This window comes from Gallus gallus, chromosome 8, assembly GCF_016699485.2.
Source record: "Gallus gallus isolate bGalGal1 chromosome 8, bGalGal1.mat.broiler.GRCg7b, whole genome shotgun sequence".
NCBI lineage: Eukaryota > Metazoa > Chordata > Aves > Galliformes > Phasianidae > Gallus > Gallus gallus.
In genome coordinates this window covers 25,633,436-25,658,315 of record NC_052539.1, presented here as the reverse complement: position 1 = coordinate 25,658,315, position 24,880 = coordinate 25,633,436, and the positions used below count along the sequence as shown (strand labels likewise).

General features: G+C 41.6%; 1 protein-coding gene across 24 annotated transcripts in view; it reads left to right on the top strand.

The window, feature by feature from the left end:
- DAB1 (DAB1, reelin adaptor protein) overlaps positions 1-24,880 on the top strand; it is a 372,324-nt gene that overhangs the window by 247,723 nt on the left and 99,721 nt on the right. For 15 of the 24 annotated variants that reach the window (XM_040704457.2, XM_040704452.2, XM_046944207.1 and 12 more), the window contains one exon: positions 17,095-17,207. The exons of the other annotated variants lie outside the window; for them this stretch is intronic. In XM_040704457.2, coding sequence (XP_040560391.1) covers positions 17,189-17,207 — 19 coding nt within the window. In that variant the 5' untranslated portion in view covers positions 17,095-17,188. The remainder of the gene's footprint in view (positions 1-17,094; positions 17,208-24,880) is intronic. 24 annotated transcript variants of the gene reach the window in all.

Below are 24,880 nucleotides of genomic sequence, written 5' to 3'. Positions count from 1 at the left end.
GCCTCCCCCGTGGGTGCTGTCCGTGATGGTCTTTTCCATCCTAAATACCGAAGGAATGGCCCAGCAGTGCGGTGGGGAGCACCCGACAAAGCTTCCCCCCCCATTCCCCTTTCGCAGGTGATGGGATGCTTTTAATTCCAGTGCCAACTTGTGTTGCGTTGTGCGGCTCCAAGCGAAGTTAGCGTTGAGGTCTTTCCCCGAAGTAGTTGTGAAAGCGGAGTCCTTGGAACTCTTTGCCGTTTTGTCTGCGTTCTGAATGCACGTCTGAATCACTTAATCATGTTTATTGTTTTCAACCACTCAAACGGAATAAAAATTACTTATCGCTGATGGAGCTTGTCCCGCAAGCTGTCTCACAGTATGTTTCCGTTGCGAGATGCAGCACTGTGCAAACTGTGGTCCGTGGTATTGTTTATTGTTCTTCCCTTCTCCACCCCCACCCCCCACAGCGCCGGTATCAATCTGTTCCTCTCCGCTCCACTCAGAAACGATGGGAGTTTTCACCAGTGAGTTCAACGTTCCCACTTTGCTCTGGGATTTTTATCTTTTCTATTCGCTCCTCAGCTGATTTTCATCAAGCTGGCGTATAAAGGAGTGATGGCATTAAGCTAAAGGGCACTTTCCAACTCTTGGAATGGAGCTGTAGGTAGAATTAGTGCTGGGTTCATGGCTGTTGTTTATTTCCATCCCGACCACACCGTTCCCTGCCCCTTTGTCATTCTCACTTTGTTCATTAGGTCTTCTAACATCCCATTCACTTTGGTCTGCAAGTTCAGATTTATGGCTTGTGGGGTTTGATATAGATGCTGCTCTTGGGCTGTGCCTCATAGGAGATTTTGCTGCACTTTAACAGTATCTCAGCACAGTGATGGAGGACACCATCTTGTTTTCTTGTAGGATTACCTTCGGGACTTCAGTGCCTGCACACATCAGTGGTTTCATCTTAGGAGGATTGAAATTGATTTTTTTTTTTGTTATTATTTTTAGTTCAGCCAGTGAAAGACCCCATGTATGTCCTTTGACCCGTGGCCTCGCATGATGAAGTGACGCCAACAGTGGAGGATGTTGACTTGTGGTCTCTGCTGTAGGGCCCCCCAAGCAGTGATACCAGCATGAACACACTGTGCTGGTGGACAGCCTGGTGCTGAGAGCAAAGCACCATTGAGTATGCATTGGAAGACCTCTATCTGTATATACTGAAACAATTTTAAGCCATGAACCTCATGATTCCTTACTAATCCTTTTGTAAGGCCCACCTGAGGTTCTTGCTTCAAGCACAATGCAGGAAGGTTGACTTTCCTTCTCATCCTTAGTCCTGACAGGCCTTTTTGCTTTTAAATAATTTGGATTTCCAGTCCTGCAAGATGTTTGCATTGAATTAGGAGCAGCCAAGCTACTTGGTTAAATAGTGGTTTGATGAGAGATCTTCTGTTTTTACAACCGTGTTTACTTTTCAAAGTGATAGCAAATATAGGAAGGAAGACCAAGATTTTCTAGACTTTATAGTTCAAATAAACTTTCTCAGTCAATATTTAGACAAGGTCTTGATGGTTAAAGTTAACTGTGCAAGTCAATGTTTAGTCAAGGTAATGACTTGGTTTTTACAAACACTACCCAAGCATTCCTGCAAAATTAATCAGAGTTGCAGGATCACAGTACATTTGATCAGCCAGTTACTTAGGAATAAAAATACATTATGACTTGGGCTCAGATGTCCTGTGCTAGCTGATATTTCAGCAGTGCTTGCCACCAACCCTTTGTGACCTCATTCTTGCAGTGCTAGTTCTACCTGTAAAGCATGTGGGTCTGCACAGAGGATTTGTGGGATAAAATGGGTCCTATGCTATCTTCTTTTTATAGGTAGGGAAATAAGGCAGAGTTATACTGAGTACTATCTCTTAAAAAGAACTGTAAAGCTGTGCAGTGCAGCAACAGCAGCCCTCATGTGTGCAGTTTCAGGTGGTTTGCAGGACAAGGTGGGCGTTTCTGATAACGCAGTCATTGGATAAAATCTGAAAACACTTTTGGTGTCTGCGACAAAAACGATGTAATTAAATGCTGACCTTGGTATGCAGAGTGCAAGGCTGAGGTGTACTGTGGTGTAGGAAAGAGCTGGAGGCGTCTGCTGTGATTCTTCCTTTCCTGGGGTTGAGTGAAGATCTTCATTACTCCAAGTTGTTGCTTTGGTCTCCCCAGCAGACACTAAAATAACAGTCTGGACTTCAGTTGTTCCAGACTTTTTTCCTTCTTGCTTTCTTCTTTTTTTCTTTTTTATTAATTGAACCACTTGCAAATGCATTCCATGCAATTACATGGGTATTAGAGTAGATATTCATTAGGATTTTACTAATCTAAACCTCAAGTGCTGTTCTGCAAATTTGCCAGCTTTTGTAAGGGTGTGCTTGACTTCACCAGCAGCAGTGTTTTATTATGAGTATTTTGATACAGTAGAATGAAAGGCATATATTCTAAATCAAGTAATTAATCAGATTTAAATATTTTCATTTGCATGCTTTGGCTTGACAAATAGAGAAAGTGCAACCCTGTAGTTTGCACATAACAGTAGGTTTTGCCCCAGTCTAGCCACTGTGGAATTATATTTCACAGCCCTGATTTAGGATTTAATCCACAAGTCAATCTTCTGTTTCTGTCTAAAAGCAGCAAAATTGTTCCAACGGAGGAAAAGTGAGTAAACCCATTAGTGTGAGCTAGACAAAAGCAGGGGATTTGCCTCAAGATGTGTGCCGTTCTGAAGGATGGAAGCAGAGAGAGAGCTGTTGGCTTTCTTTTAATCTGTGCGTGACTTTTGGAGGTGTTGGGATGAAGCTGGTGCTCAGGATGACCAGCTGTGTGCCTGTGCAGGTGTGGGAGCTGTAGGCATCATCTCCCCAGCTGTGGGGATGTGGTTATCAAGCCCTTTAGACTCAGCTGCACGTTCTCAATGGATCTATCTGCAGCAGGACTGGTGTTGTGTCTTGCTCTTAGTCATAGAATCACAGAATGGCCTGGGTTGAAAAGGACCACAATGCTCATCTCATTCCAACCCCTTGCTATGTGCAGGGTCACCAACCACCAGGCCAGGCTGCCCAGAGCCACATCCAGCCTGGCCTTGAATGCCTCAAGGGATGGGGCATCCACAGCCTCCTTGGACAACCTGTTCCAGTGCATCACCACCCTCTGAGAGAAAAACTTCCTCCTCCTAATATCTAACCTAAACCTTCCCTGTCTCAGTTTAAAGCCATTCCCCCTTGTCTTATCATTATCAACACATGTAAACAGTCATTCCCCCTCCTATTTATTTAGAGTCACTGGCACAGTCTGGTGCCAACACCTCACAGGTGTGAAGGTTTTGTTAGGTTGCCCTTGGAATCAGAAAGCAGGGTAACCTCTGCATGTCTTAGAAGTTCTGTGTTCTGGCACAAGAGGAGTGCCACAGGGCAGGCTTGGGAAGAGCTTCCAGCCTGTCATCCCTTATCCTTTCCATGGATAGTGCTTCTCCCGTCACTCAATGAGGATCCATAAATTGTTACTTTTCTTCAAGGTAACAAAAATATGACAGTGTAATACCTAAGTACACAAAAGCTCTGTTACACAATTTTCCCTATATACACATATATTTTTTCCTTATATACATATTACATATAGATATACATACAAAGATTCATTAGCTGCTGCTTTATACAAAGCTTGCTCAAGTCTCTGGATATTGCCAAGCAGCTGCAATGAGACACTGAGAGCTTTTTTTTTTCCCCAGCAAATAGTGATTACTCTTGTGAGTAGAAGAACATCAGTTTCTTGAGTCTTTGCAATTCCCCAAGCCCAAAAGCAAATGAATAGAAATTTAGTGGACCACCTAGTTCTTGACATCGAATTCTCCAAAGAGGAGTCTGACCTAATTTATATTGTATTGAATCAAATAATCCTATCATGCATGTGTGCTTGCCATTTTGTTTTCCTTTAGTAGGCATATTGCTGCCTTGCAAAATCTTCAGATTTAGCAGTTAGGCAGCGTCCCTGTGGTGTTAGGAGGTGCTTTTAGGAGTAGCTGCTGGAAAATTACACGTAGAGGACAGTTGTGAAAAAGCGGATAATCAAGATATAACACTGAGAGTGCTGGAGTTATTCATACCTGAATGTGAGCGTATCATTGTGTAGCGCTGAGGGCAATCAAGACCCCTCCATTACAGAGCCCTCCCATTACTATTAAGGATGGAGCCCCAGTCTCACCGGAGTGGTTTTTGTGGCGTAGAAAACCCAATGTAAAGATCTTTGTCATCTGTGTGGTGGGGCAACTGGCAGCGTGACTGCTGCGTTTCTTCTTTGCTAGAGCTGCTGCTGACAAGTGGGACTGAGTGTGTTTGTTGGGGCCAGCATGCTTTGAAGTTAATTGGGCACTGATTCGTATCCAGGCTCTGTAGTTGTGGCCTGCTGAAGCAATTCCTTGTGTTTCAATTCCTTTTCTGCTGTTATTCTCCAGGTAATAGGACCTATCAGTCTATCTGTGCTAGATCCCAAGATACGCTTTTGAAGTTTATCAGTCTCTCTAGGTATATTCATGCTTTTTTTTTTTTTTTTTTTAAAAAAAAAAGAGCTTTTAAACCCATCCAGCCGTATTTCTGGAAAGCTTAGGAAAGTTGTGGCCCTGCAGAAACTGAAGATCATAGCAATAGTTACCTGAAGACTGTTCTTTGCTTTCAGAGCAGGTATCCCATCTGCAGGACTCTTTTATGCTTATTCAGTAGATTTCAGGGAGGTTTTGCTTCAATCTCTTCCAACAAGAGTTGCTTTTCTGCTAAGAAGTACATCTCCTCTCTTTTTAAATGCAGTGTTTAAAGCCTCCTGGCTTTCCAGTCGAGAAAGTTTTTGCCCTCTGCTTTCATTCTGGGACAGCTGAGCTTTAACACTCCTTTAGAAGGAGTGAGTGATTAGCAAGCTAATGGCTTTGACAGTCACCAGATGACTCTCCTTGTTCTAGCTCCCTATAAAGCAAGAAAGGCCTTAATTCTTTCATAGCTGTGGAACAAATTGTATGATGTTACGCTTCTCTTGAACAGTGTGTGGTCAACATGGGTGAGAGAGAGAGAGCAGAATAATACACTGTATGATGTTCTTAGCCCATGTAAATGATACTTGAAACCAAGACAGGTTCTTCAACTGTTGCTTTTACAACAGTTTTTTTTTTTGCTAGGTTTTCTTTCCTGGCTGTCTGCAAGACTCACAGTATGCTTAAGCAGGAAGAAAACCCACAGTGTGAAGGTGATTGGTTACAAAATGTAAAAATAATTTTAAAATGAGGAAAAAAATGCATATTGAAGAGCAATGGGTGTTAGTTATTGTTATCACTTTGAAGCAGTACTAAACAGTTTGAAATGAACATTTACTGCTAAGCACAGGGAATTCCAAAGCTACAGTGAATTCTGAGGTGTCGCTACACTGAAGTCATGGAATAATGCCTTTTTGCTTGTATTTGATCATCTGGTGTTACATCTGCTCTCATGCCAACTGCTGTTGGTTAAAGGTTCACTTGCTAATACACAACGTGCAGTAGTTTCTTAAACATGTCACTTTGGTGTACCTACAGAGAAAAGATGTCAGTGAGTTGGGGTGTCCGTGTGAGATTATTGAAACTTCTAGCTCTACATTTAGAATTTGGAGATGGGGAGGCTTAAAATGTGCTCATTTGGAAAATCAGGACCTCTACTGTGAATCCAATTGGTGCAGTCAACATTCCTAAATGTTCTTTTACCCAGTTGACTTCAAATCTGCTGAGAGATTGGTTACTTGAAGAGTAGCACCAATCATACTGGGCATTTCTCAGCCTAAAGGATTATTGCTATTATTATTATCATTAATTTAGTATCATTATCTGGTAGTACTTGAAGTGGCTGAGGTGAACTTGATGGCTGGATGAGAGAAGTTTTATTTGTGTTCACAGCTACCTGAGATGCAACAGTTAAACTATGTGAAAGCAGCAAAGAAAGAGAGTTGATTAAACTTCATTGGGTTTATTCAGGTCCCTTGAGTAGTTCCCAAGATCAGTCCAGAATAGAGCTATCCCAGCTGACAGGACTCTGCTCCTGCAGAAGCACACAATGTGTGGGCAGTTTGACAGCATTTACCAGCTCAGTTAAACTTGTGTAGTTTGCTTGTGGCTGTGGTGATGTGGGAGACTCTCTGCTTCCTCTATCTCTGTTAGATTTTGAGGTTAACAGTGATGGGCTGCTGTACAGTGTTAGTTGCACTTCAGGATATTGCAGCCATTGAGGACTGAGGCCAGAAATTTCCAACTGAGCTGCATGATGAAGCCAAGCATAAGGGTAATTATGGAGAAAAAAATTAAAAAAGTTAAAAAAAAAAATTAAAAAATTAAACTTCAATGCAGCTCAGCTGATACGCATGGAATTGCATTGTTTAATCAACAGTCAATGCAGTGAATATTAATATTTCAATTAGCCCATTCATTCCTTTATGTGGCAATATGCATAGTCAAGCTATTTTCTTTGTTGCTGCCTTTTATGTCAGTTTTCTTCAAGCCTTGAAGCATACTAGTGGATTGAAACCTTCCAACAGCAAGAATAGATGATCTGCTGGTGTTTCTATCTCAACTGTGGCAGCTGTACCACCAACATCAAGGTTGACCAACCATCAACCATCAAGGTCATCAACCACCAACACTGGGGGCTTTGCTCCTTCTTTAACATAAAAAAAAAAGTTCTCCCATGGTAGGGTTTTTGTCCCTAAATGCACAAACACTTATAAATCTGGTCAGTGTGCACCAGCAACTCTGGCAACTTCATTCAGAAGTGCTCAAGGCTCTGGTTATGGTTTTTAAAACACCTGGTAGTTGATTGCAATGAAGACTCCCCTTTTAATCGTGCTGTAATTAATACAAAGCAAAACAACAGGAAGTGGTACTTCACACAGCGTGCTGGTGGTTGGGCTCAAGTTTAAAAGCAGTGGAATACGGCAGAGAATTTAATAAAAATCATTTTATGAATGGGTTTTTGTGGCTGCTGAAGTAATCTGAGTTCGTGGCTTCAGGATGGTTTTTGCCCATCATTCCTGTGTAACACCTTTATTCAGACCCGTTTCTCTTCCTTCTGAAAACAAGAGAAATCAAATGTTTGGGAAGTCCTAAAAAGGATAACAGATTGAATTGACCACTTGCTGTTCCTGGCACTTGGATTTCATGACCCTTACTTCCCCAGACATAGAGCTATTCACAAGCGCTGTGTGAGAGTTACAGCTGATGAAATTTGGTGAAGTTTTTTGTTTTGTTTTGTTTTTTTTTTTTAATCAGAAGAGCTGTACTGATTTACATCAAATGAGGGCTTGTCCACTGTTGCTATGTTACGTTTGTGGCAAATGCTAATTGATTTTGGTGCATACAGCTCCTCAGAAAAGTGAGAATTGTTATTGAATGAATCCTGCTGTGCCAGGCTCTAGTTTCTGGATTTTTAGTGCAGAGTGATCCTGGAGAGGACATGAAATCCTCTTTATGCTGTGAAACAAGAGTGGAAAAAAAAGTCGCCCTGCCTCGGCCATGGAGCATTTCACAGGCTTTGGCACTCCCAGTTTTGGGACTGACAATGAACAGCAAGTGGTTTTTATAAGGAGCTCTGTGTGCAGCTCTGTTTCCTGCAGAAGGACTCCCGACCCAGCAAACTACTTCTGTGTGCTTGCCCCGACTGACTGTAACATTACTCGTGCTTGGTTCTCTCCCTTCATTTCATAATGTGCTGTGCTGGGCTCCTGGCTAAGACGGAGAGATGGCAGAGAGGGGACTGTCCTCAGGATGGTTTGGTCCCTCACCATGCAGTGTAGAAGAAGCCTCATTTGTTAGCTTAAATGAGCCCATTCCTTGTGGCTAAAATTTAGGTGAAAAAGGCCCTCTTCTCTGTTGCTGATCTCCAGCTGCCTTGCTATTTACAGACAGCAAAAATCCAGATTAGCAATCCCGTGCGCTTAACATTAGCCAGCAGTGTGCTCTTGCAGCTTGGAAAGCAAATGGTATCCTGGACTCCATCAGAAGAGGGGTGGCCAGCAGGGGCAGGGAGGTGATTGTCCCTCTCTGCTCTGCCTCACGAGGCCCCATCTGGAGTACTGTGTCCAGGTCTGGGGCCCCCAATACAAGAAAGACAGGGAGCTGTTCAAGAGGGTCCAGAGATCACTAAGATGATCAGAGAGCTGGAGCACCTCCCCCATGAAGACAGGCTGTGAGGGAGCTGGGCTCATTCAGCCTGGAGAAAAGAGGGCTGTGGGGTGACATCATTGCAGCCTTTCAGAACCTAAAGGGAGCCTATAAACAGGAGGGGAGTCAACTCTTTGAAAGGGTAGATAACAGCAGGACAAGGGGAAATGGTTTTAAGTTGAGGGAGGGAAGATTTAGATTGGATGTGAGGGGGAAGTTCTTTACTAGGAGAGTGGTGAGGTGCTGGAACAGGCTGTCCAGAGAGGCTGTGGATGCCTCCATCCATCCCTGGAGGTGTTCAAGGGCAGGTTGGATGGGGCCCTGGGGAGCCTGGTCTGGTATTGAATGTGGAGGTTGGTGGCCCTGCCTGTGGTGAGGGAGTTGGACCTTCATGATCCTTGAGGATCCCAACCCAAGCCATTCTGTGATGGTGCTACAGTTTTCCTCTGTTCAAAAGCAGCTTGAAAACGGCCTGTGAACACTGCGGGAGGCTGATTCTGCTAATCAGTAATTTAGATGGAACTTTTTGGCGGAGGTGGGAAGTGGTACAGGTAGGCGTCACAACAAATGAGGTGCAGGCATTTGTTCTGCAGGTCCAGTAACACAAGAAGAATCGCCTTGATTAGTACAGCGTTGATTATCTTCCTCGTGGCTGGAAACGTGTGCCCAATTTGCATGTAGACAATGAGCAGAGCAAATATAATATCAGTGGTAATGTTTGTAATGGACTCCTGCTGTGATTTTTTTCCCCCTCCTCCTTTTGATGGATTAAATTGCATTACCGTAGTGATTTATTTTTCTTAGAGAAGTACCGTTCTGTTGAATGATGGCAGATGTATTTCATTTTCAAGTGTGGACGGATGTTTTTATGAGAGAGAGCAACATTGGATTTTTCCAAGGTTGTCCATGATTTGATTTGTTAGGAGAAACAGGCAGCAAGAAAGCTGCAGGAATTGTGCTGGTCTGTATGAAATTAGGGCATGTACTGCTTCTTCTCCCCCATAATCATTCAGAGGATCACTGTAGGATTACTGCTTATTCAGACAATTCTAGAAGAAACATACAAGCTGGAACCATGATCTCTGAGGGTTTCTTTCAATGCCAGACATGAATGTTACAGATGTTGGGGAAAGAGCACCGTCTATCTAAGTTATAAAGAACAGGAACAGAGGTCATTTGCAGTAGCTCTCTAGTTCATACAGTGCTCAAAAGTTCAGACTAGAGCTGTGGAAGGTGGTGGTATGGGTCTCAAAATGGGCTGAAGGACTTCTGTTGGACTGCATCTTTAGCATTTGTGTTTCACTGCATGAGACAACAAGATCAATGTACAGTATGTCACGACATCTGCATCTGGAGCCCTTAGCAGAGTCCTACTGTTCCTGTAAGAAGTTGGCTCCAGTGAATGCATTAGAGCACAGGGATAAAGAGAATGAATGGTGTCTTTGGGTGTACTTTAGCTTGCAAATGTGACAAAACTGCAAAAAGTGGAGAAAACATTGTCCACTTAACTTGCAAGTAGGGATGCTGATGTCTTAAGGAACAGTTCCAATACTTGACAATTACTGATAGTGCTTTTAGGAGGAGCTTTTAGCAGAAGACAAGCGCACAGCTTGCAGAGGAATACAGGGAACAGGGAGTAGAGTTCTCATTTAGATGACAAACGTGTAACTAGCAATGTTTCTTAATGCACCTCCATTGCAGTGAGGTAAGGGAAACTTCTCCATGTAGTTGTATTATCAATGCCTGTTTTTATGGTTTCTTATTAATATACCACACTTGGAAACTCTTTCCTTTTGTCACCCAGCAATAATCTTACCAACTCTCCCAGCTCCCGGTAACATTTGCTGTAGCCTTAAAGTCAATGCTACACTGTGAGAGAATCACACTACAGTATCAGTTACAGGGATAACATGTTATTGCTAATGGCTTCACTTCCTATTCATGAATAACTGTGTGTCTAGGAACTTGTGAAACAGTCTGATGGCTCTTCAAGGAGCTGCAACCTGTTTGCAATACAAGAACTTTCGTGTTTCTAGCATTCAAAAGCAAGATGCAGTTCTGAGTTCCTGCCATTAGGATTCAGCTGTGTGGGGGAATCTGTTATGCTTAACGTTAGAAATTACACTTGCCCCTAGTCTTTATGCCACAGAGAACTGACATTCTCCTGCTCTTGTTCAACACTTCACGCTGTTGTGTAGCTGTAAATCTCACAGGCAGGGATGTTGCACCCTGGGGATTTGGTTTCTCCTCGTACCGAGGCAAGCACTAAAAGAGCTCTTGCTCTGCACAGAAGCCTGCAGGTCTGCCAGCTCTGCATTTACTTCTGACTTCAGTGCTTTCTTATGTATAGCATGTGAAAAATTGAACTCTGCTTTCCCAAAAGGCCATCAGAGCTTTCTAATTAGACACTTGATTTATTCTTTTTTTTTTCTTTTGTGACAGGTTTGAAGTGTCTCACATTAGCATTAACACTTAAATTGATGAAGTGTAAAACTAGTGAAATACTTTCCTACTAAATAGTGAAATAGTTTCCCAGTGAAATAGTTTCTTTCCTATTAAGAAAGGTTGAGGGGACTGAATTTATTTAACTTGGAGGAGAGAAGGCTCTGGGGAGACCTCATTGTGGCCTTCCAGTACTTGAAGGGAGCATATAAACAGAAAGGGGAACAGCTGTTTATGAGAGTGGGTAGTCAGAGGACAAGGGAGAATGGTTTTAAACTGAGATGGCAAGGTTTAGGTCGGATATTAGGAGGAAGTTTTTCTCTCAGAGGGTGGTGATGCACTGGAACAGGTTGCCCAAGGAGGTTGTGGTTGCCCCATCCCTGGAGGCATTCAAGGCCAGGCTGGATGTGGCTCTGGGCAGCCTGGGCTGCTGGTTGGTGACCCTGCACAAAGCTTTTGGGGGGGGGGGGGGGGGGGGGGGGGTTGGGGGAATTTGATGATCATTGTGGTCCTTTTCAACCCAGACTATTCTGTGATTCTGTGAAATAGGCTACAAGGAAGGGAAGTGAATGTATTATGAACTGTATTTCCTAATTTATGCCATCTTGGAAAATTTGCCTAATGAGATACAGTGCCACTGTGTCATTTAAGGTCAGAGCCCACTTGTTGGGACAACTTCTGTAGGAAGGGGTGTGCACGTCTCAGCTCCTCCTGCAGGAGTGGTGGCACTGTGAAGAGATTTTAGTATAAAGAGGAGTCAAGGAACAATGCAAAATCTGTCACAATTGTGTAATTAAGGTAGTTGTGGGTTTGTTTGGTTGGTTGGTTTTTTTTAGGGCTAACAAAGAAAAACATCCAAACAGATCCATGATATGAAGGTTTGCTCCCGGTTTCAAAACCCTCAATGCTTTTCAAGTGCAAGTTTGTAATGGTCATTTAACACGGTAAAGACACAGCGTTTCCTTTTAGTCTAATTCTTGGAAGTGGTTCAACCCATTCCTCTTCCCTCATATCCTGAAAATCACCCCAAAGCCTGAACTGTCTCAATCTGACAAAGTTGCAAGCAACTGCAAGAAGCCTTTGGGATTGGGAAGCGCCTGGCAGCTTGAGCAATGGTCAACTATTCCCAGGCCTTGAGGTTGGAGGTTTAAGAGGTGACTGGGAGAAAAGTGCCGTGGGCAGATTGTGTACACATCATTTTTAATTTGTCTGATTATTCAGAAGATATGTGAATAAAAACGACATTATTCTTGAGCCCTCAGTAGAGAATTGAAGACATGCAAAGACAAAGTTGATAAGCGGAGATGTAATTTATATTTTTAAGGGTGATGTGCACAGAGTGTCATGGAAATGCTGTACATTTAGTGATATCCAGGTTACAAGGGGAGTTTGTAGTTCATGGAATTATATCTATGAGCCTTTTAATATACTTAGGTTGTTCTTTATCTCCTACAGAGCATTGCAGAATATGTTTCCCTGGAGGTGTCTGAAGTAAGGCTAGAAAAATCCTACCTGATCTTTAATAATCCCTCACACGCATGGTAATACTTCAGAATTGTACTATCATCATATAATTTACACTTAAATCCTTTCGTCTCTGTGCTCCCACCCTCCCACACACACACAGAAAAATCCTTTGGTGTTATAGCGAGCCAATGATTGCATACTTGGAGTACCTTGGCCTTGTTGCTGGTGTAGACTCACCTGCTTTAATTGATTTATGATATTGTGGGTTTTTGGTTGTTGTTTTTTTTTTTTCCCAGGGAGTAGGGCTGAAAAATGCATTTCTCCTACTGTAGTTAACTGATTCAGGAAGTAATTTGCAGATCAGGAAACAATGGATCTCATGTAATAAAAGCCCTGCCTAGGTAATTCATAGGGAAGATAAACTTGTATTGTTAAGCTTGCACATTCTGCTCTTTCTTGTAGGCCGTATATTGCCCTCCTGTGCTTTCCACCATTAAGCAATAATGCTATTGCATTAGTGAAAAAGCACTGCTGCTTTGACTGGCTTTCAAAACCATGCACAAAATCAAATAATGTGTTTTACTGAGTTATGAAGAGCTGTGTTATTTGTTTATAACCGCTCACTTAGTTATTGCTCTCCGTGCTGCATGTTGCAATTTAATCACTGCTCTGCATCTCCTGAGCTCAGGCAGACTGGCGTGGAGCAGCAAGGGGACAAAGCACAATGACTGGCAGCCAAGTGTTTCCATCAGTCAAGACGCTGATTTATTTCTTTGAGGAGGAGTGTAAAGGAAATGAGAATGGCTGTTTTTGTAACTGAGGCACTGAATAGTCATCAGTTAAGCTGCGGAGGTCATCTATAAGAGTTGAAATAGTTCTTGAGGAAGATAAAGACACTGGAGCGTGTCTTGTCATCTGCACGGCACGCAGTCTTTGTGAAGCTTGGGATGTCCAACGTGTCCTCTAAGGGCAGCATAAAGGATAAGTCTGGAATCCGTTTAGTTACACGGTTTTCATTGCAAAAGAAGTTATATGAGGAATTAAAATGCAGCGTGTTAGGAATTCTTCGTCATCTACCTAGCTAATATATGCAGCTGCAAAGTTTTTAGCTGTATTCAGGGTGATTTATGTGCTGATATTGCAGAATGTTTAAAGTTGAATGCTCCTTGGCTAACAAATAAATCCTGTTTGGAATAGGGCAGGTAGTATGAATGTTTGTGAGAAGTGATTGATTTTGGAATACAAATTAGAAGTTCTAGAGCAAAAATGAGAGTGATAACATTGGTGGAATATTATATAGAAATATTCATGTGCATGTCTGAAATAGATACATTCAAGTTTTTGTGGCCAATTTTGCCATAATAGAAATCACATAATTATACATTTCTCCTCTATTTTCTCCCCAGGCTTAACTTTGTCCTTTCATAACAATTTTTTTTCCACTTACCTTGAAATTTTAATCTGAAAAATGTCCTTTTTTTTGCAGTCAAAGTGATATTTTGTAGCAAACTTGACAGCATTAGATGGTATTTTTAGGGCATCTTTTGCCCAATTCTGTATTCCATCTGAAGGCATACAGAATCAGAAAAAGCAGGGGGTAGCTTAGAATGAAGGTAGGTCTTTGTAAGCCTTTAAATCTCTGGAGACCACTGAAAATCTGCGCTCAACAGGAAGATCTCCTACCTATCAAGAGATGGCTTAGGGAGGTATTCCCTAGAAAGCCTACCTTGTGTTTCATGTTCTTTTTCTAACCTAAATCTCGAGGTTTTCAAACAATTGCATTAAACATAGTCACATTTTCCTCAGACTTGAGTGCATACATTAAAATAAAAATAGGACTACTTGAAGTAAAGCTTTTGGTGCTGACAGTAGAGAAACTTTTCTTGACCTCCAGGAAAACTGCATGGCTGAAGCTGCTGTGGTGGGGAGAGGCAAGGCAGTGAGCCTGCTGCTCAGAGCAGGAATGTTCCGACTTGCTGCTGGATGCACTCTAAGGAAGTGAAGATGTCTGTGGTATGAGGTGATGAGCACAGCTCTTGTCACAGTGGTTGGCTGGAATATCCTCATGATTCAGATTTCTGGGTAATTTAGGCATGTTGCTGCCATAAGATCAACTTATGTTTATTTTGATGGCATTCATTAAGGCACCTCTTCAGTCTGTTTGTGTCTTTTTTTTCCTCTATAGCTTGTGCAAAATGTATTGGTGGATGTATGTTTGTGATACTTCTGGAAGAAGAAGGAAGAAAATGTGCTCTGGGCAGGCAGCAGAGCTCCTGCAGCATTTCTTTTCCCTCTTGCCCTTTTTCTGAGCTGACAGTCCATTCAGTCTGAATACAGACTTGTTCTTAATGTGTTGAACTGTGTTATTTAGCCCACTGCTGCAAGCCAAATTGTTATCCCCAGGGATAAAATTGCTAACTTGATTTAACAGGGCTTTCTTAATCTAGAAATTCATTTCTATCTTCTCCTGGATCTTTCCAGTACAGGTTCTTTGTGTTTATTAAGTATGATTTTGACAAAAAGACACAAATATACATTAATAGCAACTATTTAGCTAGCTCTTCTGTGCCCAGGAGAAAGCTGTTGAGAAGAATCTTGTCTTGTAAGAAGCAGTTAGGACCTGCATTAAGCCCCGCAGTGTCTGTGTTTGCACAGCATCGATCCCTTCGAAGTGAGACACTGAAGGAGCAGCTCTCTATTAGCACCCTGGCTGCGAGTAATTACTGAAATGTGGAAGAGAATATCTGAGTGCTTTATCCATAATCTGCTTTGTGGCTGCATTCCTCGGTGTTGCATGTTTTGAATACTGTTTTCTAGAGTGACCAGTTGAATACACAACCAAGCACTGGCTAAAAGGATCTGCAGTGGTTAAAACTACTGCGAGATGAGCTAGCCAAGGGAAACATCAGAACAGTCCCTGGAAGATTATGCGTTAGGATTATATGAAAGAGAGGATTTGCAAGTCTGGAATGTGCTTTTCCTACAGTATCTATTTCCATTTTCTTTCAATTCTTGATTATTTCACGTTTTGTTATAATCTCAGAGATAGAGATCAGATTTGAGATGTGCAGTCTGTAAAGGTTGAAGTGATTCTTGATGGTGTCTGGAGTATTTGCAAGGTTTTAGCAGCTGATAAAATGCAGATAAGTACATAAAACAAGTAGTAGCATTTATAATTTCTATTGCCAAGCCATTCCCTAGGATTATAGAAGTGGATTGAGCCCCTCCATTTCCTTCAGTTTTCCCCAGTGGTGCTAGGCAGTGTATGAAACAGAAAACATATCCCTGTTACAGAATGCTTAATAAAAGTGACAACAGATGTGGAAATACCAGAACAATTGGGGCTTGTTAGTTATCAGCTGGTCAGTGGTGTCCATACTCAGATGTTGATATCTTCCATTTCTTTCTCCTTTTTTCAATCTCACCATAAAATATATATTTCAGATGAAACTTTAGAAGCAAAGAATCACCTCTGTAGGGCTGTCTGGCACTGCTGTCAGAGGACAGCCCAGCAATCTTCCCATGAAGGCTCTCGTTGGCAGGAAGGGGTGTTGCTGTAGATAGGGAGAGTCAAGAAGTTTTGTAAGCACAAGTCATACTGGTGCTTTAAGAGTATGATGCAATAAAATGATCAGTCCTGACATTCTCCCACATTAACCAGAGATGTGATGGAAAGCATCTCTACACTGGCTTTTGCAGTAGAATTTTGGGTGGTTTATGAATGGAGGGAAACTGAGATCTGCATTAAGGAAAACGTGACTGTTGTGGTGAAGGGACACAAGGTAGTCTGACCCATATCACCATATCTGCCCATAGTTCATGTGTTTCTCTCCTGTTTGTTTCAAAGGATGACTTCTGGTCATGAGCTTCATGGACCCACTCAGTGTTTATGTGTGTGCAAATGATCATTGTGTCATGACAGTTGCAACATTAGGTAAATAAATAAAACTGGTGTATTACATGCCTTTGAGTACTAAATTGGTTGCAATTACCTGCATAAAAAGAGTTGCTTTATTAATTAATTGACTTGGAGAAAAAAGGCTAGTGACCCTCTGAAGGAATATCAATAACTGAAGCATTAATTATGCAAACAAGGACTCTCTTTACTCTTCATTATTCATGGCTTAACATGAAAATTGCCTTTTAAGAGAATGCTTCATTTGTATATTTCCATGTGTCTGATCTGCCTGGGTGTAGGCTTTGGGATGACGGCACTGGGACAGGGCCTTCGTCCCCTCACAAAGCTCACTGAGTTTTGCTGATCCAATTACTGTGCTTCGTTGATGAAGGAGGGGGAGAAAGGAGCAGGAAGGCATTTGGGGAGGTTTTGGGGATTTTGTTGTGGTGCAGGTGATTTCTGCAGGGGTGCTTTGCCTGCCTCCTGAAGTTTCTGAGAGTGTTGGCGAGTTCCGATTAAGGATTCATGTTGCAGTTTATTCCTTCTCATATCCCTAAGGACAGCAGCCAAAAGTTTCCAGGGCTCCTTCTCACTCAGGTGTCCAACATTAACATACCTGCAAGAGGACAGGGAGGAAGAGCCGCGCTTTCTTTTCCAGCAGCTGAAAGACTGTGCTGCGAGTAATCGTCTTTCAGTTTTCAATATGCACACAAAAAGTAGTAGCTCCGCAGTGCCAGAAAATCCTTCACTCCCCAAAGATTCAGTCGTACCTTTTTGTAAGTAGAAGGCTTTAAGATTTCCCCTTTTTAGTGCCTTGGAACTTGCTATGCCCACAGCAGGAAGGGCTGATGAAGAAATACATCCCCCCCTTGCCTTGTAGCGTGATGAATTGTGGAAGTCCTGATTGAAAATTCTAATCACAGCCTTGCAGTCCTTCAGATCACAACCCTTGACAGTTGATTCACTCCTTTTCATGCCTGCTGCCTCTCGCTGCTTCTGGTGCCTCTTATGCATGAGTCTATCATTAGCGCACAAAGCATGATGGATTGGTTGGGGTACCTCTATCCTTAGAACCTGGGAAATGCTTCTCTTTCAGAATCAAAGAACCTGTGTGTGACATCGTCATGAATGAGAGAAGAAAGTAATACAGTATTGGATGTGCCTGTTTGCTGCCACTGTTTAGAGAGAAAATGATGCATTATGGGGAATGTAAGTATATGGCCTGTTGTGTTTTTTTTCTCTCTCCTGGCAAACGATGCAGAAAATCGTGGATCTTAATGCGTAAGCTGAGTCTGGCAAATGCATTGAAGTTGTAATGCTTCTCTGAAATAGGAACTGTAAACACAAGATTTTACTTAAAAATCAGCCTTTTCGTGAAGCATTGGAACTTTCGGTGTGGATTGATGACCAGAATGATTAGGAATAATTGGCTTTGATACTGGCCGAGGTCTTCCATCATTTCTGTGGATTCTTTTCCAGAGATGCCTTCGACGGGAAACTTCTGCAAATATTTGCATTTGCAAATGCAGAAGTTCAATTTGCGAATGCTTTTATTTGTCTATGTGACTTGGCATTTAATGATTCAGTGAACAAGACAGTTAAGTTTTGGCTCCAGTGAGAGATTGATAGGAACAATTTTCAAATGTGGTATCAAAACAAAGTGAAAATATGTCATGTTCAAATACAGAGCTCTGATGCGTCATGTGGTCCTCTAATAAATGAAGTAGCTCTACAAACCTGACAGATCTGCAAGAGAATGTTTTTAAATTTATGATGATTAATTTTCAAGATGAACTGCAATAGAAAATACGTTAGTAGATACTTAAAGAAGGTGAGGGAAGGCAGCTTTCTGAAATGAAAACAAGCAGGTAATGATAAGGCTGCCTTCCCTTTTATATCACGCTTTCTAATATTTGTGCAGTGAGTAAATTGGTATTCTGACTGCTGCAGCTGGCAATAACAGCTACTCGTGCATGTGTAACATCTCATGGAAGTTCCACTTCTTGGATCTGTACTGTTGCTTTGTACTGGCGATGCCACAAAGCAAAGCTGAAGATTTTCTGCCAGAACTGATGATTCCCTCAGAGCCATCAAAGTAAAACAGCACTGAGCCCAGAGAGAAGACAACAGTAGCTCTGTGTTTCTAGAAAGAAAAACTCAACAAGTTCGTTCGTCTTGAGTATTTGCATTAAGACATTTAGAATATTGTTCAGTGATATATAAACTCGTGTATTTAAACATAGGTAGTATTGGGCTAAAATATGCCTTGATACCATTCATACTTAGCAAGAAGTCAACCATACCTGCCAAGTGCTTAAGTTTTATTTGTATTGATTCATGTTTATTTTTGGCTGCGGGGTTCCTTGCTTCACTTCTTCGCATTTCATTGTGTTTGCACAGATGCCTTGGCAATTGACAGGTGCAGAATAGCTTTATGCACCCATTAGTACAAGGTAGTTGGTGGCAAACATGATTTAATGTAATGATGAAGGATTTATACACTGGGACAGATCCTGGATTACTGTCTGAAGAGCTGTTCTGTTCATTTATGTTGCAGTTTTTCAGCAGAGCTTCATATCCTGAACAAGGTCCCTGTTGGTCCCTGTCAGGTCCTTATCCTACTGTGTGCAGAGAAAACAAAGAACACGGTGGATCTGAAGAGCTTAGAGATCCACATGTAAAATAAGCAATGAGAGGAGGAAAAAAAGTACCAAAACAAATGAAACATATATGCATGTGTATGGTATATTGTGCTTGCTGCCTCTGATGCGCTTCAAGATGGCTTTCAAATGCAAGTCAGTTGTTTTGGTCCTCAGTCCTTAACATCAGGATTCAATTACGTCCACTGAGGTCCCCAAAGAATAACCAACATCATGCTGAAACTGCATGCTCTTTTCCTCCAGCTAATGCCAATATCTGCACTGGGGGAAAAAAAAAATTAATCTGTTCTTTGCAGCTGCTTACAGCTGTGTGTTTTATCAGTAACCATGGAAGGGGAATGCCTGTGTTTTGTGCTTGTCTAGAGTGCATGCAGCTTTTCAGATGGAATCAATGCTTTTAGAGGGAGTATATTTCATCAGCACGTGTTTGGTAGAGATCAGCATTAATTAGTTTCTTGAAATTAAAATATGTATGGATTTTCAGAAGCAGAAGTACACTAGCTGAGATTGTCAAATGTCCATCAGAAATTTAGCTATGCATCTGTCATTTATATGCTCTATTCTCTACGTTGGAATCCTAGTGCCTACAATGTGTCAGATTACATACTGTATTTCACTGAACGACTGCATAGCCTATATATGTAATGCTTACTAATGGCAGACTATTGTGGAGTGTTATGCAGTGATTCTATGTGAACTTGTTTACACTTCGGGCCCACTGAGTGCTCTGCTCTGTCCCTGCTTTGGAATTGCCAATTACAGCATTGGCTGTGTGAGAGGACACTGGCAAATTGGGGTACAAACTGGGATCACAGACTCATTTCATGCATTGTACAGCTGTTAGCTGGAACAAGGTACAGCACTGCCAACACAAAGCAAAGAGACTAGTAACCTGTAGGTGAGTAGCTCTAGAACCCCTTGACCACTCATTCTCACCAAATCCTAGATTCTAATTTGTTTAAGAAAATATAATTTTCTGGAAGACCCCGATGGTCATAGCTGATCAATTATACTGTGGCATTTACAGTTGGAGGGAATTCTTGAGTATAAATATTCGCATGCATATGATATCTTGTGCTATCAAATAACCTGTATTTATTTACTATCTGGGCTGATAAAGCTGTATAAGTTCTGGACATTAGTTTTGAGAACACCTGGAAGAAAATGTTTCATCAAATGGAGCATCTACTGAAACTACACTGGCTTGTGCATTGCGTGTCTTGCCTTGGTGGTCCTATGGTGAGATTCTCACCTTGCCTCAATGTCTCTGTCTGTGATGCTGCTGTGTTGGGTCTCATTGAGTTGTGTGGAGTTCTGTGCCATGTTGGGACTGCCTTGAAGAAAGAGAGTTGACAGATTTTTTTTAAAGCATCATGTATAAAAGTTGCACTAAATAGGTGATGTAGGTTCTGCTTTCAAATTTAAGAAAGGTGCTGTACATGTCCTTTTTACAAAATGAGATGCTATTTGTGGTCGTTGTAATGCAAGCGTATAACTTAGAAGCACAAAGCAGAAAATGCCTTTAAAGCAAGGTTGGTATTTGAAATTAGTTTTCTGAATCCTCTAAAGAAGTGCCTAATTTATGTCTGCCTCAGAGAATAGCACTTTGACATTTAGAAATGGGCTCTTGACTTTTTCTGTTTTTCTAGCTGTGACCTGCATGTCCTGGGTTATGTCAGCTCCGGAGTTTGAGGTTTGAAGCTGGAGTCCATCTGTGCATGCAAAAAAAATTGTATTTAGTACGTTGGTACCAATACCACTCACACTATAGGATAGTTCCCATCTGTAATGCAAGTTACCGCTATCCATACAGCTGTTAGGCTGTTAAATTAGATTGCATTTGTTAGTTAATAGCATATTAGAAATTATTCAGGTTTGAGTGGTCGTGAGTTACAGACCTCATAAAATCTCCTGATGATAATGAAAATTGAGACTGAAATTACTTGGCTTTGGGTTGGGCTGTATGTTCTTTTCTCATAATGAAGGCTGTGGCTCATAAATACCTTTGTGCTTCCTTGGATAGACGTTTGCACACTTGAAAGTCTTGGGAAGGAACTGTGCCTGTTGAGAAAGCTGACTGTGTAAGCTCAGTGCATGCACTTAGCTGTAACCTCTAGAAAGATGAGAAGTACCAAGGGAACCAAATTCCCATCCTGTTCTGCCATGTTGTTGGGGTTTGGACTAGATGGTCTTAGAGATCTTTTGCAACCTTAATGATTCTATGATTCTGTGAGCTAATTAATCATTTTTGCAGTAAACAGTTCAGTCTTCTGTCTTCCTTTTTAACTTCTACCTCAACAAATACATGCAGACTGATCAAGAGCCAGATTATATGCAAAACCATGATTTGTACTTTCCTGAGAGCATGGATTTCTATGTAGGCTGTCTTACAGTCCAATACCAGATTGTATTAAATATTTAAAAAATTATAATATTTTAAGCAATAATCAATTTGACTTGCCTGAAATGGTTTGGACTTCTGTTTTAACATTTAGTGACGAAGTGGAAAGGCTGTGCAAATGTTTGGTACTTCCATTAATGGGGCAATATTAAGCTTTGAAAGTCCTCCGAAGCCTTTGTCTCTGTTGGAGCATTCTCTGTGCTGTGAATCTTCCCTAATAGTTGAACCAAATGAACGAAAATAGCCTTTGGGCTATTTTGTTGCACTGTGTTGTTGGAAAAAGAAAAAAAAATTAATCCTGTGCCATTTTGCATTTGCTGTCTGTGAATCAAACTGTGAAAACTAATTTAAAAACTTTCACACTTGGCTTGAATGAGGACTGTCGGTGCTTGGAGAATGTTAAATTGAATGCAATTAGCTCGAAGTGGGCAAGCTTGGATATACCCATCAGCCTCGGAGTGCCCAGCCTTAATGACTGCTCTGAGAAACGAGCACTGAGGTTACAGAAAAGAGTTTAGAGGCATTAAGTTGCTGCTAAAAATGTAGTCTGTATAGAACAGAGCTTTGATAACAAAGCAGCTTGCACGCTGAGGGGTAGGGAGGCTGGGAGGCCCTGTGGAAAGTTAGATAGAGCACTGTGCTGCTTTGGAGAAACAAGAGATAAACCTGCTTAAAATTTTTACAGGAATTTCTCCTTTTTCTTTTCACATCTTCTCCCCCCAGCAGCCTTTTATTTTTTGTTTTCTTCTTTCTCTTTGGAGGAGATCACCTGCAGAGTTTTATTTTCAGGTGCCCAGTGAGCTCTCAGCTCAAGTTGTTCCCTAAGGACTGTAGTAAGTGACCACCGAATTTCCCAACAGAGCCCCCAATGGTAAATTGAAAAGAGCTAAGTCTGCAAATTAGCATTTACGTGCCATCCATTCTTATGTGGGTGACACAAGTTGTGTAGACAAAAGCAATATTTTCAGTTAATGAACCTCGCCATAAGCACTGTTCACATTTAACATATTTACAGGGGGTAGCATCCAGTCAAAAATTCCCATTAATTCTTTTTGCATGAATTTTGCGTGCATGACTGCATACATTTATGTGTGCATTTGTATATATGTGTGCGCTATTAGAGCATGCAGTGTTGAAGCATATATAGTAACTCAGGAGGAACCACTGAAGAAGTTTCATTATGCATGTAAATATATTCAGCAGAAAACTTAAAATAACTATTTAATGGGGAAAAAAAGAAAAATTATGCTGTTTGACACGAGGAATCTATTTTGAACTGCAGTGTATGCACAGTCTGTTTTCTGCCCTTCCTTTCTCGAAATTGTTGCCTGAAATATTATGGTGGGATGCAAAGGCTGTTCTTTAATCTTCATTTGCCTTTTTGCTGAATACTGCCAGGGTATTTTTAAACAGAGAGTAAAACTGGAAATTGGCAGTATTTGGCACTGAATTCCTATAGAAATGGCAGTCAGGATATGACTTTGGAGTCATAAGTAAAACTAGTTGAAATCACACATCCTAATGATGATTTTAAAATAATTTCAAGAACATGTAAATGGAATTTCTGCCTTAATTTGGTTATATGGGCAGCAGGGGGAAGGTTTGTAATAGTTGTATAGATATAAAGCTGTGAATGAACTTCTTCAATCTGTTTATCCAAATGTTCTTTAATGGGTAAGAGTAGAAACAAATTAGCTGGGAGTTAATTATTGAGCTTCAAACAGAGTTGTTCTTCAAATCATGGTCTGAAAGCTCTGAACTTCTTAGTGTTTTAGTGCTGAATGGACAGGCAGCGGGTTACGTTTTGCCATACAACTGTGGGTCTCTGCTGTGACCCTCAAGGTTCGTATGTTCACAGTATCACTCAGTTGTAGGAGTCTAGAATTATAGAATCGTTTGAGTTGGAAGGGACCCTTAAAGGCCATCTGGTCCCACTCCCTACAAGGAACAGGGACACCCACAGCTCCATCAGGTGCTCAGGGCTCCAGCCAGCCTGACCTTGGGTGTCTCCAGGCACTGGGCACCACCACTGGGCACCATGTGCCAGCGCCTCATCACCCCTATTGTAAGAGACTTCTTCCCTCATAACCAGTCTAAATATAAATGGTTAGAGAGGACCTCTATAAATTGCTTAGTCCAACCCTTTCAGATATCCTTTCAAAGTCATCCATCTGGTGAAAATAACACAGTGGGAAAACAACCTGCAACTATCCAAAACACAGGCGGATACCCTTTCCTGTTCCTGGCTGTGTTACTGGTGTTCTGAACTTATCCTCTCGAGCCTTCTATCGTCATCTTGGGCAAAGTTAAGAGATTTTGAGCCATCCTCCTTACACACAATTAAAATGGCTTGGAATTTGGGGCTTTGGAGTTTGGGACCAGCACTGTGCTGCTCCGCTGTCTTGGCTGTGCTGCCTGTGTAGAGCAGCTCAGCGGTGTGTGGTTTGTGGAGAGGAGCTGAGAAAGCAAGACAGAAACTTTTCTTGGCTGAACGTCAAATCCCCTAATGAAAGTCTCTGACTCAAAGATGGACCACTGTGTTTTTGTGTCTTTAGTTTATGTACTGAAGTATTCAGCTGTTTATAATAATGCGAACTCTGTCAGCAGCCACTGTCTGCAGGAAACTGTTTGTTGCATCCCGAGTGAGGTGGGAGGAGAAAGGGATGATCTTTAGGACAAGGGGGAATGGCTTTAAACTGAGACAGGGAAGGTTTAGGTTAGATATTAGGAGGAAGTTTTTCTCTCAGAGGGTGGTGACGCACTGAACAGGTTGCCCAGGGAGGTTGTGGATGCCCAATCCCTGGAGGTATTCGAGGCCAGGCTGGATGTGGCTCTGGGCAGCCTGGTCTGCTGGTTGGCGACCTGCACATAGCAGGGGGGTTGGAATGAGATGAGCATTGTAGTCCTTTTCAACCCAGGCCATTCTATGATTCTATGATCTCATACCTCAAGGCAGCAGAGTGTGGTCTTGGAGATTGAACTGTATGAGTGCATCTGCTATACAGCATGAGAGATTGCAGCTTCAGTAGATACACTTTGATTTTGTCTTTGGCTTTATTATGAACTATGAATTCATAATAATATTCATATAATTCACATATTATGAATTATGGCTTTATTATGCACTAGACTGTTATTATTGTGGGTGTAGTGATTAATCTGCCTTTTTTTTTTAAACTTAAAGAATATGATGCATCATGGGCCTTTTAAAATCCAAGTAGGATGAAGAATTCGCTGCAGATGATATTGTGGAAAAGCTTTGCAAGAGAAGAGCAATCAAGTAGGGGTAATTAGAGTTACTGTTTAAATATGCAGAATGGAAAAAGCGTATCTGGAAAAGCAGAGTGAGGTTATAATAGCAGAAGACTAATGTAAGAATGATTTGTAAGCAATAAAATTACATCTCCCTGACTTTGTGAGTACAAAATAATAAGCATTATGGAATAATGGAGGCTGTAATAGGTTATAAACTTAGTGATATGTGATTTTACCATTAGATTTTACCTGAAGGGGATAGATTGTCTTAACGCTGATTGTAGCTGAGCTAAGTGAGGTTTACAGGTATTTGGGATGTGTGCAGTAAGGGAGGAGAATAATTGCTCAGATAATCTGCTAGCTGCTAACTCAGAATAATGATGTGAAGTTGGACTCTGCTCACTGGTTTAACATCTTCCTTCTGTTCACTCTGCCTGAGTGTTTGAAAGACCTTGGAGGGTGGAGATGTGAGTCCTACAGCTTGTGCCATTTATAATGGTTTGGTGAAGAATGGAAAAATGCACCCTTAAGCACAAACCTTCCTTGGCAGGGAGGTGGGTAGGATG